At 36.6% G+C, this 16,541-nt stretch overlaps 1 protein-coding gene across 5 annotated transcripts in view; it reads right to left on the minus strand.

The window, feature by feature from the left end:
* Window positions 1-16,541, minus strand: part of USP34 (ubiquitin specific peptidase 34) — a 240,901-nt gene that overhangs the window by 183,289 nt on the left and 41,071 nt on the right. For all 5 annotated transcript variants that reach the window (XR_009739441.1, XM_061432737.1, XM_061432739.1 and 2 more), the window contains exons 2-3: window positions 13,123-13,210; window positions 2,173-2,593 (exon numbers count right to left, since the gene is read on the minus strand). Coding sequence is in view for 4 of the 5 variants with exons in the window: in XM_061432737.1 (XP_061288721.1) it covers window positions 2,173-2,593; window positions 13,123-13,210 (509 nt within the window). In the remaining variant the exon portion in view is untranslated. The remainder of the gene's footprint in view (window positions 1-2,172; window positions 2,594-13,122; window positions 13,211-16,541) is intronic.

Here is a 16,541-nt window from a genome sequence, read left to right on the forward strand (position 1 = left end):
TACCACACAATGCACTCATCTCACACGCTAGTAAAGAAATGCTCAAAATTCTCCAAGCCAGGCTTCAGCAATACGTGAACTGTGAATTTCACCTTCAGAGGAACCAGAGATCAAACTGCCAACATCCACTGGATCATCGAAAAAGCAAGAGAGTTCCAGAAAAACATCTATTTCTGCTTTATTGACTATGCCAAAGTGTGGATGATACTAAACTGTGGAAAATTCTAAAAGAGACTGGAATACCAGACCACCTGACCTGCCTCCTGAGAAACCTATATGCATGTCATGAAGCAACAGTTAGAACTGGACATGGAACAAGACTGGTTCCAAATAGGAAAAGGAGTCCGTCAAGGCTGTATATTGTTACCCTACTTATTTAACTTCTATGTAGAGTACATCATGAGAAACGCTGGGCTGGAAGAAACACAAGCTGGAATCAAGATTGCCAGAAGAAATATCAATAACCTTAGATATGCAGATGATACCACCCATATGGCAGAAAGTGAAGAGGAACTGAAAAGCCTCTTGATGAAAGTGAAAGAGGAGAGTGAAAAAGCTGGCTTAAAGCTCAACATTCAGAAAACTAAAATCATGGCATCTGGTCCTATCACTTCATGGCAAATAGATGCAGAAACAGTAGCAACAGTGTAGACTTTATTTTTTGGGAATCCAAATCACTGCAGATGGTGACTGCAGCCATAAAATTAAAAGACATTTACTCCTTGGAAGGAAAGTTATGACCAACCTAGATAGCATATTCAAAAGCAGAGAGATTACTTTGCCAACAAAGGTCCGTCTAGTCAAGGCTATGGTGTTTCCTGTGGTCATGTATGGATGTGAGAGTTGGACTGTGAAGAAAGCTGAGTGCCGAAGAATTGATGCTTTTGAACTGTGGTGTTGGAGAAGACTCTTGAGAGTCCCCTGGACTGCAAGGAGATCCAACCAGTCCATTCTGAAGGAGATCAGCCCTGGGATTTCTTTGGAAGGACTGATGCTAAAGCTGAAACTCCAGTACTTTGGCCTCCTCATGCAAAGAGTTGACTCGGCCACCTCATGCAAAGAGCTGACTCACTGGAAGAGACCCTGATGCTGGGAGGGATTGGGGGCAGGAGAAGAAGAGGATGACAGAGGATGAGATGGCTGGATGGCATCACCGACTCGATGGACATGAGTTTGAGTGAACTCCGGGAGTTCATGATGGACAGGGAGGCCTGGTGTGCTGTGATTATGGGGTCGCAAAGAGTTGGACACAACTGCGACTGAATTGAACTGACAGCTTCCACTTTTGCCTTCCTGGATCAATGCTAAGACTGTCGTGTAAGGAAGTCAGGCTACCCTAATAAAGAATGAGAGGTCATGCATAGAAAAATCCAAGGAGCCCTCAGGAGCAGCCAGCACGATCAGACATGTGAATGAGACGATCTTGGGACTCTCAAACCCATTCAACTCCCAAAATAAAGGCAACTGCGTTAAGTGAGGCCATACAAAAACCAACAAAGGAAATAACCAGGCTAGCCATGGAATCATGAGAAATAATCACTATTGTTTTAAGCCATTATTATAATACATTATCACGTAACTGTTTCAATTCTTACTATATGGAGAAATAAATGCCATTATCTAAATAAACCTAAGACGGAAAGGCTTGTATAAATATCACTAGTGGAGGAGGGAAGAAGGGAGGGAGGCAGAGAAAAAAAATCACTAGTGGAATAAGTAAAGCATCTTGAATGCAAAAGAAAATACTATTATTTAAAACTAGTAATTACAGATAATTTGTTAAGCATTTTTTCTTTATAAAAGGAATTCCAAATTCTGTTAACCTACATTTCTAAGAATGAAATTCCATGTCCTTTTTCCTCAATTACTAGTTTTTGAAAGTCACAGTAAGTAGAGCATAGATATACATTAGCAAAATATCTATCACTGATAGTTTACTTTTTATGAGTTCAATTTATAAATCTTTCCTTATTAGAATTACACTGAGCAAATGTTCAACACAAGTCGCTACAGAAATGCTCTGAAGAAATCCAAAATAATTTTTATAACGATAGTGATTTTTATAATTTTCCATCAATAATGACTATCTTCATATTTATTCATAAGTGAGAAATTACCAACATAACCATGACTTGGTATTACTTAAAATTCACAATACCTATTTTTACATACCTCTATAGTAGGATGAGTATTATGCTTGTAAGCAGTATATAAGGGAAACTGAATCTGAAAAATTTTTGCCACACACAGTAAGAGTTTTTCCTTCTCATCTGTACTCCACAAACTAAAAGGATCAGAGTTCTTTGAAGATTCTTCCTCAGTCAGATTACAAATTCTTGTAGAGTTTGATTTTTTTTCTATTGATTTTTGTCTTTCTGTACTTCCCTCATTACATTCTCTTTCTATATTCTGTGGTTCTTCCGCTTGATTACTCTCATCTTGCCATGTGGAATCTATGTTGATAGTAGTACAATGTTTACAAAGCTGATCTCGGAGCACTTGAACTTGGGCAATCACTAAGTTAATAAGTGCACACACTACTTGGTTAAAAATCTCCAAATGCTTATACTCTTTGAAGCAGCACAGACATTGCCTACAAGAGAAAAAAAAAATTTAATTAATAAATGCTTCCTAAAGAGGCAACAATTATATCCTTCTAAAAAACAGTATTAAAAAAGTAAATACTAAAATATTATTTTCAAGTAATTATTTCCTCCCTTCTGATAGAGTAGCACTATAAAAACTTTAAAAGATAGCATCACACCAAAAACTGATACTGGTAAAAAGTCACTAGATTAGATTGACAGCTATCATCTTCAGTTTTATATTTTATCTATCCCTCTAGACTTCCCTTCCGTTGTAGCTCAGTTGGTAAGAATCTGCCTGCAGTGCAGGAGACGCGGGTTCATTCCCTGAGTTGGGAAGATCCCCTGGAGAAGGAAATGACAACCCATTCCAGTATCCTTGCCTGGAAAATCTCATGGACAGAGGAGCCAGGTGGGCTGCAGTCCACGGGGCTGCAAAGAGTTGGGCACGACTGAGCAACTAACACTTATCCCTCCAGACAAAGAACTACTTAAGAACAAGAATTACGGCTGTATCTTTGCTTCTCTAAGTACTAAGTACTCAATGCATGTTTAATAAGTTATTAGGAAACTGACTATAATAAAATACCTTGTTAGTAAACTTGACTCATTATCTTACATAAGGGATTTTGCTGTCAACTAATAAAAAAGTTTACATTTTGGGGGGGCAGAAGGGATAAATGTATATGTATGGCTGAATCCCTCTGGTGTTCACCTGCAACTATCACAACACTGTTTGTTAATCAGCGATACCCCAACAAAAGCTTCTTTTTTTAAGTTACATTTAAAAATAATTTGCAGCGGACTACACTGGTAGTACGGTAGTTAAGAATCTGCCTTCCAAAGGGAGGATGCAGGTTCAATCCCTGGTGGGGGAACTAAGATCCCACATGCCACAAGAAGCCCCTGCACCACAATGAAGACACAGCACAGCCAAAAAAAACTTCTAAATAAAAATAAAAAAATAATTTTCTTGGGATTTTCCTGGCAGTCCAATGGTTAAGACTCTGTGCTCCCACTCTGGTCAGGGAATGAAGATTCCACATGCCAGCTGTGCAGTGGCCAAAAATAATAATTTACCTGAAGGCTATTTAGAAGGACGTTCCTACCCTATCTGGCAGATCAAAAGTGTTTAGGAATAACACTTACACACACACTTACTTCAGTTCCAGTAAAAAACAAGAATAAAAATAATAAGAGTCTAATTATTACACATAATTATAGTTCTCTTAGACATGTTCAGTTAGAACAGTGCCTAGCATTTTACAGATAATCAAAGGGGTCTGGTGAGTCAATAAGTAAATGATACACAAGTACCACGTTATAATGTATACAAAGACAAATGACAGTTAAGCGACTATCACAATTTGCATCTATTTATCAAAACAAATCAAAACTCTTACTGTACCAAAAAGATCACCAACTTCCTGTATGGCCATATAAGAATAATTTCTTTTTCTCTAGATGTGGAAGATCTGAAGTATGGCCACAATTCTTTAACACTCTTCCCTTTAAAAAGGGAAGCCCAATTTTCCTCCTCTTGAATGTGGACCAGACTTAATGACCAATGAACGGAATGTGGCAGAAATGACAATGTGTGACATCTAAGACTAGGTCATAAAAGACCTTGCTTCTGCCTTGCTCTTTTGGATCACTCACTCTGAAGGAAACCAGCTAACATGTAAGACACTCAAGGAGGCCAAAGCAAGGTCCACATGAGAAAAAACTAGCCTTCCACTAACCACCCATTTGCCAACCATGAAAGGGAGTCAACTTGGAAATAGATCCTCCGGTCTCATGTAAGGTCATGACTACAACCGGAACCAACCAACTAAACCACTTCCAAACTCCTATTCATACAGTAATTGATGATAAATGTTTATAATTGAGATAATAAATGTATCAGGATAAGAAATGCTTGTGTGTTTTTTTTTCAATTATTTATTTGGATGTGCCAGGACTATCCCATGGACGGAGGAGCCTGGTAGGTTGCAGTCCATGGGGTCTCGAGGAGTCGGACACGACTGAGTGACTTCACTTTCACTTTTCACTTTCATGCATTGGAGAAGGAAATGGCAACCCACTCCAGTGTTCTTGCCTGGAGAATCCCAGGGACGGGGGAGCCTGGTGGACTGCCGTCTCTGGGCTCACACAGAGTCGGACACGACTGAAGCGACATAGCAGCAGTGCCAGGACTTAGTTGCAGCATGGGGGATGTAGTTCCATGATCAGGGATCAAACCCAGGCCCCTGCATTGGGAGCAAAAGTCTTAGCCACTGGACCACCAGAGAATTTCCTATTGTTGTTTTTAAAACACTAATTTAGGAGTACTTTGTTACACAGAAATACACAAATGATATACCAGGACTATTTTCTAGATGGCAAAATGAAAGGAATTTTATCTCTAAGGCCTCCTCCAGCTTTAAGTTCTATAATATTACAATATCTACAAGAAGAAAAACACATTAATCAACATTTTTCTGACGAATAGCTTCTTTCTTTAGGTTTAGGAAAGACCAAGGTCAAAGGGAAGAACCATACATTTGACTATCTTTAGTGAAAATGGCATCTTGAGTTTCTCCTCAAAAAAACAAACTTAAGGTCAGAGTTCAGATCAGTAAAGCCAAAGAGTTAGTCAAATTTACTTTAAAAATTCACTGTCAGGGATGGACCTAGAGATTATCATACTAAGTGAAGTAAATCTGACAGAGAAAGACAAATATCATATGATAATCTCCTATATGTGAAACCTAAAAAAAAAAAAAAAGATACAAATGAACTTATTTACAAAACAAACTCAGACTTCAAAAACGAATTTATGGTTGCCAAAGAGGAAAGGTAGGGGGGAGGGATAATTTAGGAACTTGGTATTAACATATATATACTACTATATATAAAATAGATAACCAACAAAGACCTACTATTCAGCACAGCGAACTCTATTCAATATTCTGTAATAACCTATGTAAGAAAAGAATCTGAAAAAGAATAGATACATGTGTAACTGAGTCACTTTGCTATACACCTAAAACTAATACAATATTGTAGATCAACTATACTCCAGTATAAAACAAAATTAAGAAATAATAAAATTAAAATACACTATCATGATACGAGCATTAAATTGTTTGATAACTGACTAGGAAACTAATCTTAAATTACTAAATTGATATATGAACAAAGTAACAAACTGGATCTAGGTCCTTACAGATGTAAAATATACACATTCAAGGAGAGTTGAGGATTTAAGATAATACACACACACAAACACATATCTTTAAAATAATTATATACTATATAAATTATACATTGTACTGCCTCCTCAATTTTGAGAAGTCTAGGTATCTGAATTCTCAATTCAGCATGTCTCTCTGTATCCACACCCACAACACAAGGAGGGAAAAAATTTTAGTTTTTGAAAACAAAAACATCACCTTTTCAGTTAAGCCCAATCTGATTTTACAAATAAACTTATTTCTTCTATGTTGTAAATCACACTACAAATATACATAAGGAAAAAAATCATTAAAGAGATAATGGAAGAAAAGATGACAGCAAGAAATTCTGGATGTTAGAAAAGGGAGGAAAAACAAGTGTGTTCCAAATAAACAAACTTAGAAGGGGCCACAGGAGAAAACTATCAGCAAAAAGATTCACCCCACAGAACACTGGAAAAGCTCAGGACTGAAGAGGTTCAGACACCTCAGAAGGTAGAAATAAAGGAAATAGGACTAAATGAAAGGTACTGTTAAAACCTGCAGGCTCCCATTCCAGACAGCAAGAATACTACCCCTACCTGACCCAGGAAAAGAAGAAATTCTTACTGTACATAAAATGAACAAGATAAACTCAGGAACATAAGATACTGAAGAAGGCAAAGATAAGAAAATGAAAGTGAGAATTATGTAAAATTATGACTGAATGGTGAACCTCACTCAAGTATCCTTCTCTGCCCAACCATCAGATTAATGTATCTCCAAGGGGAAAGATTCTATTTCTATTCTAACAGAAATGTTCACATTTCTATTAGAAAATGTGAACAACCAAGAGAGAACGCCTATAATAAAGTCTGCTCAACATTTTACCACATCATACAGTACATGCCAAAATCTGAGATGCCCCATTCACACAGAACTTGCAATCTATTTTTCAGTGGCCCTTTCTTAACCATGAAAAGATAGCCAAGGATACTAAGACTTTCCAGGAAAAACTGTGTCACTAAAAACAGATGAAAGCAAACAAAAGAAGTTTAGAGGCAGTAGATAAAACAAAGCAAGAAAAAAGGTTTTAATTTATATCCTCAGAGAAATGAAAGATACTCGATTACCGAAACAACAGAATACTGTTAAAAAACGCATTCCAGTTACAAAACAGAGCCATTTAATGTGTACAGATGTGCATTATATACCTTTTGCTTATATATCATTCACAATTTAAAAAAAAAATTAAAATTACATCAATTTGTAAAATTCAATAGTAGATCCAGAGGTAAAACTGAAGAAATCTCCCAGAAAGTAGACTAGGCAAAGAAAAATAATGGGGAGAAAAAGAAAACTATCAATCAAGGAGGTATAATTTCTGACTGATATTTGCAAGAAGACAGCAGAAAATACAGAGCTAAGGAAACTATGAAATAAAAATAAAATTCAGAACTGAAAACCCACGAGAACACGTATCATCATGAAATTTCTGAAGCCAAGGAGGGATAAAGATCCTAAAAGCTTGCAGGAAGAGTGAAAAGAGTGACATGGAAAAGCTCAGGAATAAAAACAGTGCATACTTCCTCAAAGTAATACTAGGAGATAAAATACAATGGAATAACACTTTCAATATTCTGAGAGATAATAATTTTCTATCTAGTATTCTGTATCCAACAAAAGTTATCAATAAACGTAAGGGCAGAAGAGACATTTCTTTTTTAGGCCACAAAGGTCTAAAAACCATTTATCTCCCTGGTAATTTTTCTCAGAAAACTCATCATCCAAACAAAATAAAGAAGTAAACTAATAAAGATGGCATGCAATCCATGAAACTAGAGATCCAAGACAACAGAAAAGCAAAAGAAATTTCAAGGATGATCTAAAGAGAAGATAGCTGTTTCAGTAACCCTAATGAGAAATCAATACAGACTGGAGTAGGAAGATGAAGTCCAAAGGAGATGGAGGGAAGGAAAGAAATAACAGATCACTTAATGATGTATAAAATGTAAAAACTAGTACTAAGAAAGGCTGTAGATTTGGGGGAAGAATAAGCAATTCCCACCCAGAAAATTAATCAAATGAAAAACAAGCCATTAAACTCTATGAAACAAAGAATAACAAAAGGAAAACAACAATTGATATATTTTAAGGTATAAAGTGAATCACAGAATCTTTTTTGGCAATCACTGAGCAATTATTTTCATTTTTAGAACTACCTCAAGAACTGACATAACTATATTGAGAGGATGGGGAAGGTTAAGTGGGTGAAACCATTATGCATCAGAAAAGGAAGTTCACAAATTATATCCAAAATTAATAAAGCAATAGAAATATGATTTTTGATATAGCTGAAATATAATTACTATTTCAGAAAATAAGTTAATGTCAAAACCAACATTTTAAAGAATTGAAAACAGAAATGGGTCTGAGAAGACAGGAGACAATGGACTTTTTTACAGGCCTTTTCTTCCCATTTATTTTTTAAACTCTACACATATTGCTTTGTATTTGTACACCAAAATCATATATTACCTTTGACTACCTGAGCTTATCCTATTTTATTCTCTGTCTTACCCCTATTACTACCAGCCTGATAAGACTTTTATTACTTAAGTAGAGTTTTGTGCTGCCTATGTGAGTGGAGTACGCTTACACTTAAGAACACACAATGATAAAAATTTCTAAATGATAATATAAAATGCATGTGTGCTCAGTCACTTCAATCATATCTGACTCTTTGTGACCCTACGGGCTGTAGCCCACCAGGCTTCCTCTGTACATGGGATTCTCCAGGCAAGAATCCTGGAGTGGGTTGCCATTTCTTACTCCAGGGAATCTTCCCAACCCAGGGATCGAACCCATGTCTCCTGCATTACAGGTGGATTCTTTATCCATTGAGCCACTTGGGAAGCCCCCAACATAAAATATGTAGCATTAATTAATATAATAAAAATACTAACTACACATTCATGAGGAAGCTATATGTCAAAATTAAATTATTTCAACCTGGATTCCATAATTTGATCTAGCAAATATTCCAACAGATCTAACATTTTCCTGGCCTGGTACTGCTAAACATGAGAAAAAACTATTCATCTACAGTATCCAACCTTATCAAAAGCTTATTTATGAGCTAATTTCTGAAAAGCACTACTTTGAATAGTGGTCAATATCAATATCCCACTAGCCACAATCTTAATGCCAAAATAGACTAAACTCTTAAACAGTGGAGAATATACATTAACCTATTCAAAAGCAGTAGTATCTAAAACCATTCTAAAACAGTTTTAAAATAAAGTTGATTAAAACAATAAAAATAAGCAATAGCCTCAAATATTTATTAAGTAACAAATGACAAATAAGAAAGGTACAATTTTTAGCCTGAAAATATAAAGAATCACCCCCTACCTAGCACTCAGAATTCTTTCAGGGGAGAAATAAGATTAGAAAGTAGACAAGCAGGAGACAATGAGGAAACCTGAATGGCTACTAAAGGCATCTTCAAGATATAAACATAATAAGCCTATTTTATAATAGGCTTTAAATAAGTCAAAAAAAAAAAAAAATCTGGCAGCAATTCCAACAAGAAGGATTTTGCCTTGTAGGATCAATGCCTTCATCATTAATGACATTTCCTTTCATATCCATATATGCTCTTTTCCAAATTTATATTCTTAAATTTATTCTAATATTCTCTCCCCATTCTCTGAGAATTCATTTTATTTCCCATTTCATTCCAATTTCCCATTCCAATAGTGATAAAATAATGATAATCTGTTAAAGTAACATACATAACTACTTAAATCTTACAAAGAAGTGACAGCTATATTACTGAGATGAAGCAATTAAAAATGATGACGAAATAAGGATGACACGGTCATTCTGTTATGCACCTAAAACTACCACAACATTGTTAACTGATTATATTCCAGTATAGAACAGTTTAAAAAAATATTTGATGATATAGAGACTGATCACAGTTCACATAAAAAAAAATCAGATTATAAAAGATACAGTTTTATAATCACATTTTTGTAAAACTTTAAACTTTACTGTTTCCAACCTTACACCAAGGTTATGCCAAAAAAATTTACCAGTTGTCAATCTGGGTGATGGCATATTTTCCTTTTAAACTTTTATCTTCTGTATTTTCTAAAAAGATTTTCACAGTAAGTATATCCTTTAAACAGGAGGAAAATTATAAAATATTAAAGCCTTCGAACTTTCTATAAATATTAAACTTTTAACATACTGCATTTTCAAGTGAACATTCTCTTTCACCTATATCCTGGCCAATCAATATATCAGAAAAGTGATTCTTCATCACTCATAATCTTAGGGAAGTTAACACTTTTCTCCCAGAAAACCTATAAAGAACATTTTGTATGAGATGTCATGGGTCCATTTGTGCATGAAGGTACACTGATGGATTTTCCATGGTCATGAGCCACCAAGTTAAGACTTTCTTTTGTAAATTAACTTTGTCTTGCTGCTGCTGCTGCTGCTAAGTCACTTCAGTCGTGTCTGACTCTGTGTGACCCCATAGATGGCAGCCCACCAGGCTCCCCCATCCCTGGGATTCTCTAGGCAAGAATACTAGAGTGGGTTGCCATTTCCTTCTCCAATGCATGAAAGTGAAAAGTGAAAGTGAAGTCACTCAGTCGTGTCCGACTCTTAGCGACCCCATGGAGTCCAGCCTACCAGGCTCCTCCGTCCATGGGATTTTCCAGGCAAGAGTACGGGCTGGAGTGGGGTGCCATTACCTTCTCCAACTTTGTCTTATTAGTAGCCAATTATCCCCTACAAGAACCACAATCTTAACCTAAGCAACAATATTTTTTGATACCCTAGAGAGAAACAGGAGCAGGGAGAGCAGAGCAGGCGAACAGGCAACAACTTTTACTATACAGCACTGCGATCCAACTGGATATTTTACTGTCACTTCTCTCTTCTATCAGTATGAATGATTACAAGTGTAATATTCTACTTTTTGGTATTTTTTACTATCAGCTAAATAACTATCGCTACTTATCAACATGTGAACAGCATTATAAATATGACAAACTGTTTTCCAATTTGACATTTCATTCTTTGGCTTATGTACCCCTTCAACATAGATTTCATTTTCTAAAATAAGTTTTAACAATTTTAATTAAAATAAGTGTTTAATTAAGTTATTTTGTTTAGATACTGTACTAAGTATCTTGTTTCTTCAACTTCATGAAGACAGTAGTAGCTTTATTATTACTCATTTCACAAGTAAGGAAGTAAGAGTTTACAGAAGTTAGCTAATTTGTCATAATCACCTGGTATACAGGTGATGGAGGACTGGAAGCCACATCTACTGGGCTCCAAGGCCACAGTCTAAAGCACTATATTCCGGAACAGCATCAGATAAAAGGCAGACTCTCTACAGTGAGAGCTACAAATTACTGCCTGCTGCTGCTACTGCTAAGTCACTTCAGTCGTATCCGACTCTATGTGACCCCATAGACGGCAGCCCACCAGGCTCTCCTGTCCCTGGGATTCTCCAGGCAAGAACACTGGAGTGGGTTGCCATTTCCTTCTCCAATGCATGAAAGTGAAAAGTGAAAGTGAAGTCGCTCAGTCGTGTCCGACTCTTAGGGACCCCATGGACTGCAGCCTACCAGGCTCCTCCATCCATGGGATTTTCCAGGCAAGAATACTGGAGTGGGGTGCCATTGCCTTCTCCGAAATTACTGCCTAAAACTGTACATATCAAAATTTCATTTATATTTTCATTCCCAGTCCACAAACTCCAAGTTAAAGTTTCCTGATACAAGGACTGAGTATACATCTAGGATAAATGTGAACTAGAAAAGGACCCATTCAGCTCCACTGATAACTAATGGTGAGATGCCAGGAAAATGGTAATTCTCTGAATTTCATTTTATTTAGTGGCACACTTATAAATCCTGAAATCAGGAATAAGATTTTATCCCAGTAAATAACATGTTGCTACCGAGCTGTAGCTGCAATAAATTCAAAATTATGACTCAAATGTATCATTTCTCAGCAAATACTTTAGATTTTTAATGTTAATTTTAAATCATTAGTATAACGAAATATCCAATCATCTATCCTACCCATAATGAAAGGGACAAACAGTAAGCACAGATAAACTTAAGTCAAAAGAAACTCAGGTCAATGGGACTCAGCAAAGAGATGCCCAATAATAATGGCACTTATGTTTTAAAATCTATAATCTTTTTGGAACAAATACAAGCACCGCTTTATTGACAAGAGAGAAAGAGAAAACACAGGATAAAGGGATGTTACTGTAAAGCAAATGCTATTTGAAATTAAACTATTCTGATAAACTCCATGATCAGTCTGTCACCTCACAACATTCACCTCTGTTATTACTGTATTTAATGTGTTCATTAATCACTGCACACAATGCTTCAAACATTTTTTTTTCCCAGAAAATTTCAGAAGAGCTAAGAATCTTTAAACAAATAGATACGTACGTAAAAGAATTTTTTAGCCATGACCAGCTAAACTCATGTCGAGGAACAGTAATTTGCAAATCCCTGCTATACACTGTGGTTATATTAATGACTGTTCTGTACAATTTTATTCTCTCTATATATTTGTATGAAATTTAAAAATCAACCTAATATACATAATTATTATGGAAGGAACAAATAGAAAGTAGCTCCCAGAACGGTCAAAGTGTCCTCTACTATAATACTGTTTTAAAAGTTTAAGTTTGTTATAGATCTCTAGCTATGACATAATGATTGTTCAATCTCTCAAAATAATTATTTTTTACCATTTCAGTCATTTCCATGTTTCTAAGTAATGACAGAATCCTTCCCATATTTCTAAACAATTCATGTTTTAAAAGCAAAACATGAATGATCCCAAGAATAACCGGAGAAGATTTAATATTGATAAACTGTGATTTAATGACAAAAGGTATATAAACCAAAACCCTAAAGAAAAAATTTGATGACAGTGTAAATTTAAAATACAACAAGGGGGAATTCCCTGGTGGTCTAGTACTTGAGCTTCCACTGCAGGGGTACAGGTTCAATCCCTGGTCAGGGAACTAAGATTCCATAAGCCCTGCAGCATGGCCTAAACGAATTAATGAAGCTTTTCAAAAAAAAAAAAAGAATATAACTAAAAATTCCCTGGCGATCCAGTGGTTAGAACTCCATGCTTTCACTGCCAAGAGTTAAAGTCAATCCCTGGTTGGGGAACTAAGATAATATAAGTCACGTGGGTGTGACCAAAAAAAACAAAAAATTAAAATATAAAATAAAATACAACTAACAAAGTTAGTCTTCAAAGTACTTAAAGACGCATACCTCTGTGTCCAGGAATTGATATAAGCAAATATTTTGAGAGTATGTTCCTTTCTGAGCTGCAGTCCATCACCACCTTCTATATCAGATACTGAAAGAAAGTAGAAAAAGTAACTTTTAAATTATGAATAAACAATGCTAAACCAGTATTAAAGTCAACAGGGACTTCCCTGGCAGTCCAATGGCTCAGACTCCATGCTCCCACTGTAGGGTACGCAAGTTCGATCCCTGGTCGGGGAACTAAGATCCTGCATGCTACACACAGTGGCCAAAAAAAAAAAAAAAGCCAATACTTAAAAAAAAAAAAAATAGATTTACAAATATTTCACATAATTTGTTTTTGCTTTCACTAAAGAAAATAAATCTGTTTAATTAATGACTAATATGATGCTTTGTCCCACAAAGTCTCAGAAAAACTCAGAAATTAGAAACATTGAGTACTTCTAAAAGGAGGAATATAAGTGAGGTTAAAAAATAGTAGAGCCTTATTAAGAAGCAGTTAGACAAACCCCCATACCCTTTACTGCCCTCCCACCCCACCCACCCACTTTGTGTGTGTGCACAGGGGCGCACACACACACACACACACACACACACACAAGACCTCCAAAAGTTTCTCTGGAGGTGCTGAACCAGAGAGAGCTGTGTTTAGAACACTTAGATAGCTGAAAGCGAAGAGTATCATACTGAAAACATTTAATTTCTCTGTACAAGCATTCCCTACTCTGTAACGTAAACATTGCTATGAATCCTTATATAATATAAAATCTTACAATAAAGAAAATGAGACTAACAATAAAATGTTACAAGCAGACTATTCAAAACCTATGAAACTATAACCAGAGCACTGATAAAACCAGTAACTAGTCTGATTTAAGCTTTTTTAAAAAATACAAGCACAGTTAAATCCATTGGCATTTGTGCTAACTATTGTCAGTCAACATTCTTCAGCTTTAAACCATGAGGTTCATGCTTCATCTTTTGATACGAAGGTGCTTGAGGGCATTCAATTCTAACAAAGATCATTTCCAAAAATTAAAGATTGAATATAATCATTCTCATGAATCTATCCTTTTTTTATGACTTTGCATCTCCACACAGCTCTACAAAGTAGAAAATACAGGGGTTCTTGAAGGCAATAAAGCAATCACATGCACAAGAAGGCATTTTTGAGGAATGTCAGCTTTGTTATTCTTTTTTCATATACTACTAGAGTCTTGTCTTTAATCACAAGAAACCTTTCATGAATTACTATAAAACAATGTGATGGCGGAAAATCTCATATGAACTAGTAAGATGTTCCATTACACTAGTATCTTTCCACTATTTACCAACTGTGTATGGCTTAACTTTCATTTGTAAAAATAAAAACCTCTCCCTGTTCTAGATCAGACTATATACCTTTGACAGTGTGGATCACAATAAACTGTGGAAAATTCTGAAACAGATGGGAATATCAGACCACTTGACCTGCCTCATGAGAAATCTGTATGCAGGCCAAGAAGCAACAGTTAGAAATGGACATGGAACAGACTGGTTCCAAATCAGGAAAGGAGTGCGTCAAGGCTGTATATTGTCACCCTGCTTGTTTAACTTCTATGCAGAGTACATCATGAGAAATGCTGGGCTGGATGAAGCACAAGCTGGAATCAAGACTGCCGGGTGAAATATCAATAATCTCAGATATGCAGATGACACCACCATTATGGCAGAAAGTGAAGAACTAAAGAACCTCTTGATGAAAGTGAAAAGAGGAGAGTAAAAAAGTTGGCTTAAAGCTCAATATTCAGAAAACTAAGATCATGGCATCCGGTCCCATTACTTCAAAGCAAATAGATGGGAAAACAATGGAAACAGTGGCTGACTTTATTTTGGGGGTCTCCAAAATCACTGCAGATGGTGATCGCACCCATGAAATTAAGACGCCTGCTCCTTGGAAGAAAAGTTATGACCAACCTAGGCAGCATATTAAAAAGCAGAGACGTTACTTTGCCAACAAAGGTCCATCTAGTCAAAGCTATGGTTTTTCCAGTAGTCACGTAAGGATCTGAGAGTTGGACTATAAAGAAAGCTGAGTGCAGGGGAATTGATGCTTTTGAACTGTGGTGTTGGAGAAGACTCTTGAGAGTCCCCTGGACAGCAAGGAGATCCAACAAGTCCATCCCAAAGGAAATCAGTCTTGAATACTCATTGGAAGGACTGATGTTGAACCTGAAACTCCAATACTTTGGCCACCTGATGCAAAGAACGGACTCATTTGAAAACACTGTGATGCTGGGAAAGACTGAAGGCAGGAGAACAGGACAACAGAGGATGATCAAATGGTTGGATGGCATCACCGATCGATGGACAAGAGTTTGAGTAAACTTTGGGACTTGGTAATGGACAGGGAAGCTTGGCATGCTGCAGTCCATCATGTTCCAAAAATTAGATAGAAATAAATAGAAGTCTCATATCCATGGAACTTTTAACATCATTAAGTGTCAATACTGCCCAAAGTGATCTATACAGTCAATACAATCCCAACCAAAATCCCAACAATGTTTTTGCAGAAATAGAAAACTCTACCCTTAAATTTATAGAGAATTTCAAAGGATCCCAAATAACCAAAACAATTTTGTAAAACAAGAACAAAGACGGAAGCTCAAATCTCATGATTTCAAAACAAAGTACACAAGTAAAAAACCACAATGAGCTATCCCTTCACACCCATTAAGATGGCTACTACTGGGCTTCCCTGGTGCTGCTGCTGCTAAGTCACTTCAGTCATGTCCGACTCTGTGCATAGATGGCAGCCCACCAGGCTCCTCCATCCATGGGATCTTCCAGACAAGAGTACTGGAGTGGGTTGCCATTGCCTTCCCCACTTCCCTGGTGGCTTAGTGGTAAAGAACTGCCTGACAATGCAGGAGACACAGGTTCAATCCCTGGTCCAGGAAGATCCCATATGCCGCACAGCAACTAAGCCTGTGCACCACAACTACTGAGCCTGTGCTCTAGAGCCTGGGAGCCACAACTACTGAGCCCAAGTGCTGCAACTACTGAAGCCCACGCACCCTAGAGTTCATGCTCTTCAACAAGAGAAGCCACTGCAATGAGAAGCCCATGCACGGCCACTAGAGAGTAGCCTCTGCTCACCACTAGAGAAAAGCCAAGAGCAACAAAGACCCAGCACAACCATTATTTTTTTTTAAAGATAGCTACTATTAAAATATCATAAAATAACAGGTATAGATGAGGATGTGGAGAAACTGAAACCCTTGAGCAATGCTGGTGGGAATACTAAATGGTGCAACCACTATGGAAAAGAATACAGTACTTCCTCAAAAGATTTCAAAAAGAATTACCATGTGATTCAGCAATTCCACTTCTGGGTATATATATGAAAAAGAATTGAAAACTGAACCTCAAAGAGATATTTG

This window comes from Bos javanicus, chromosome 11 (assembly GCF_032452875.1).
Source record: "Bos javanicus breed banteng chromosome 11, ARS-OSU_banteng_1.0, whole genome shotgun sequence".
Lineage (NCBI taxonomy): Eukaryota > Metazoa > Chordata > Mammalia > Artiodactyla > Bovidae > Bos > Bos javanicus.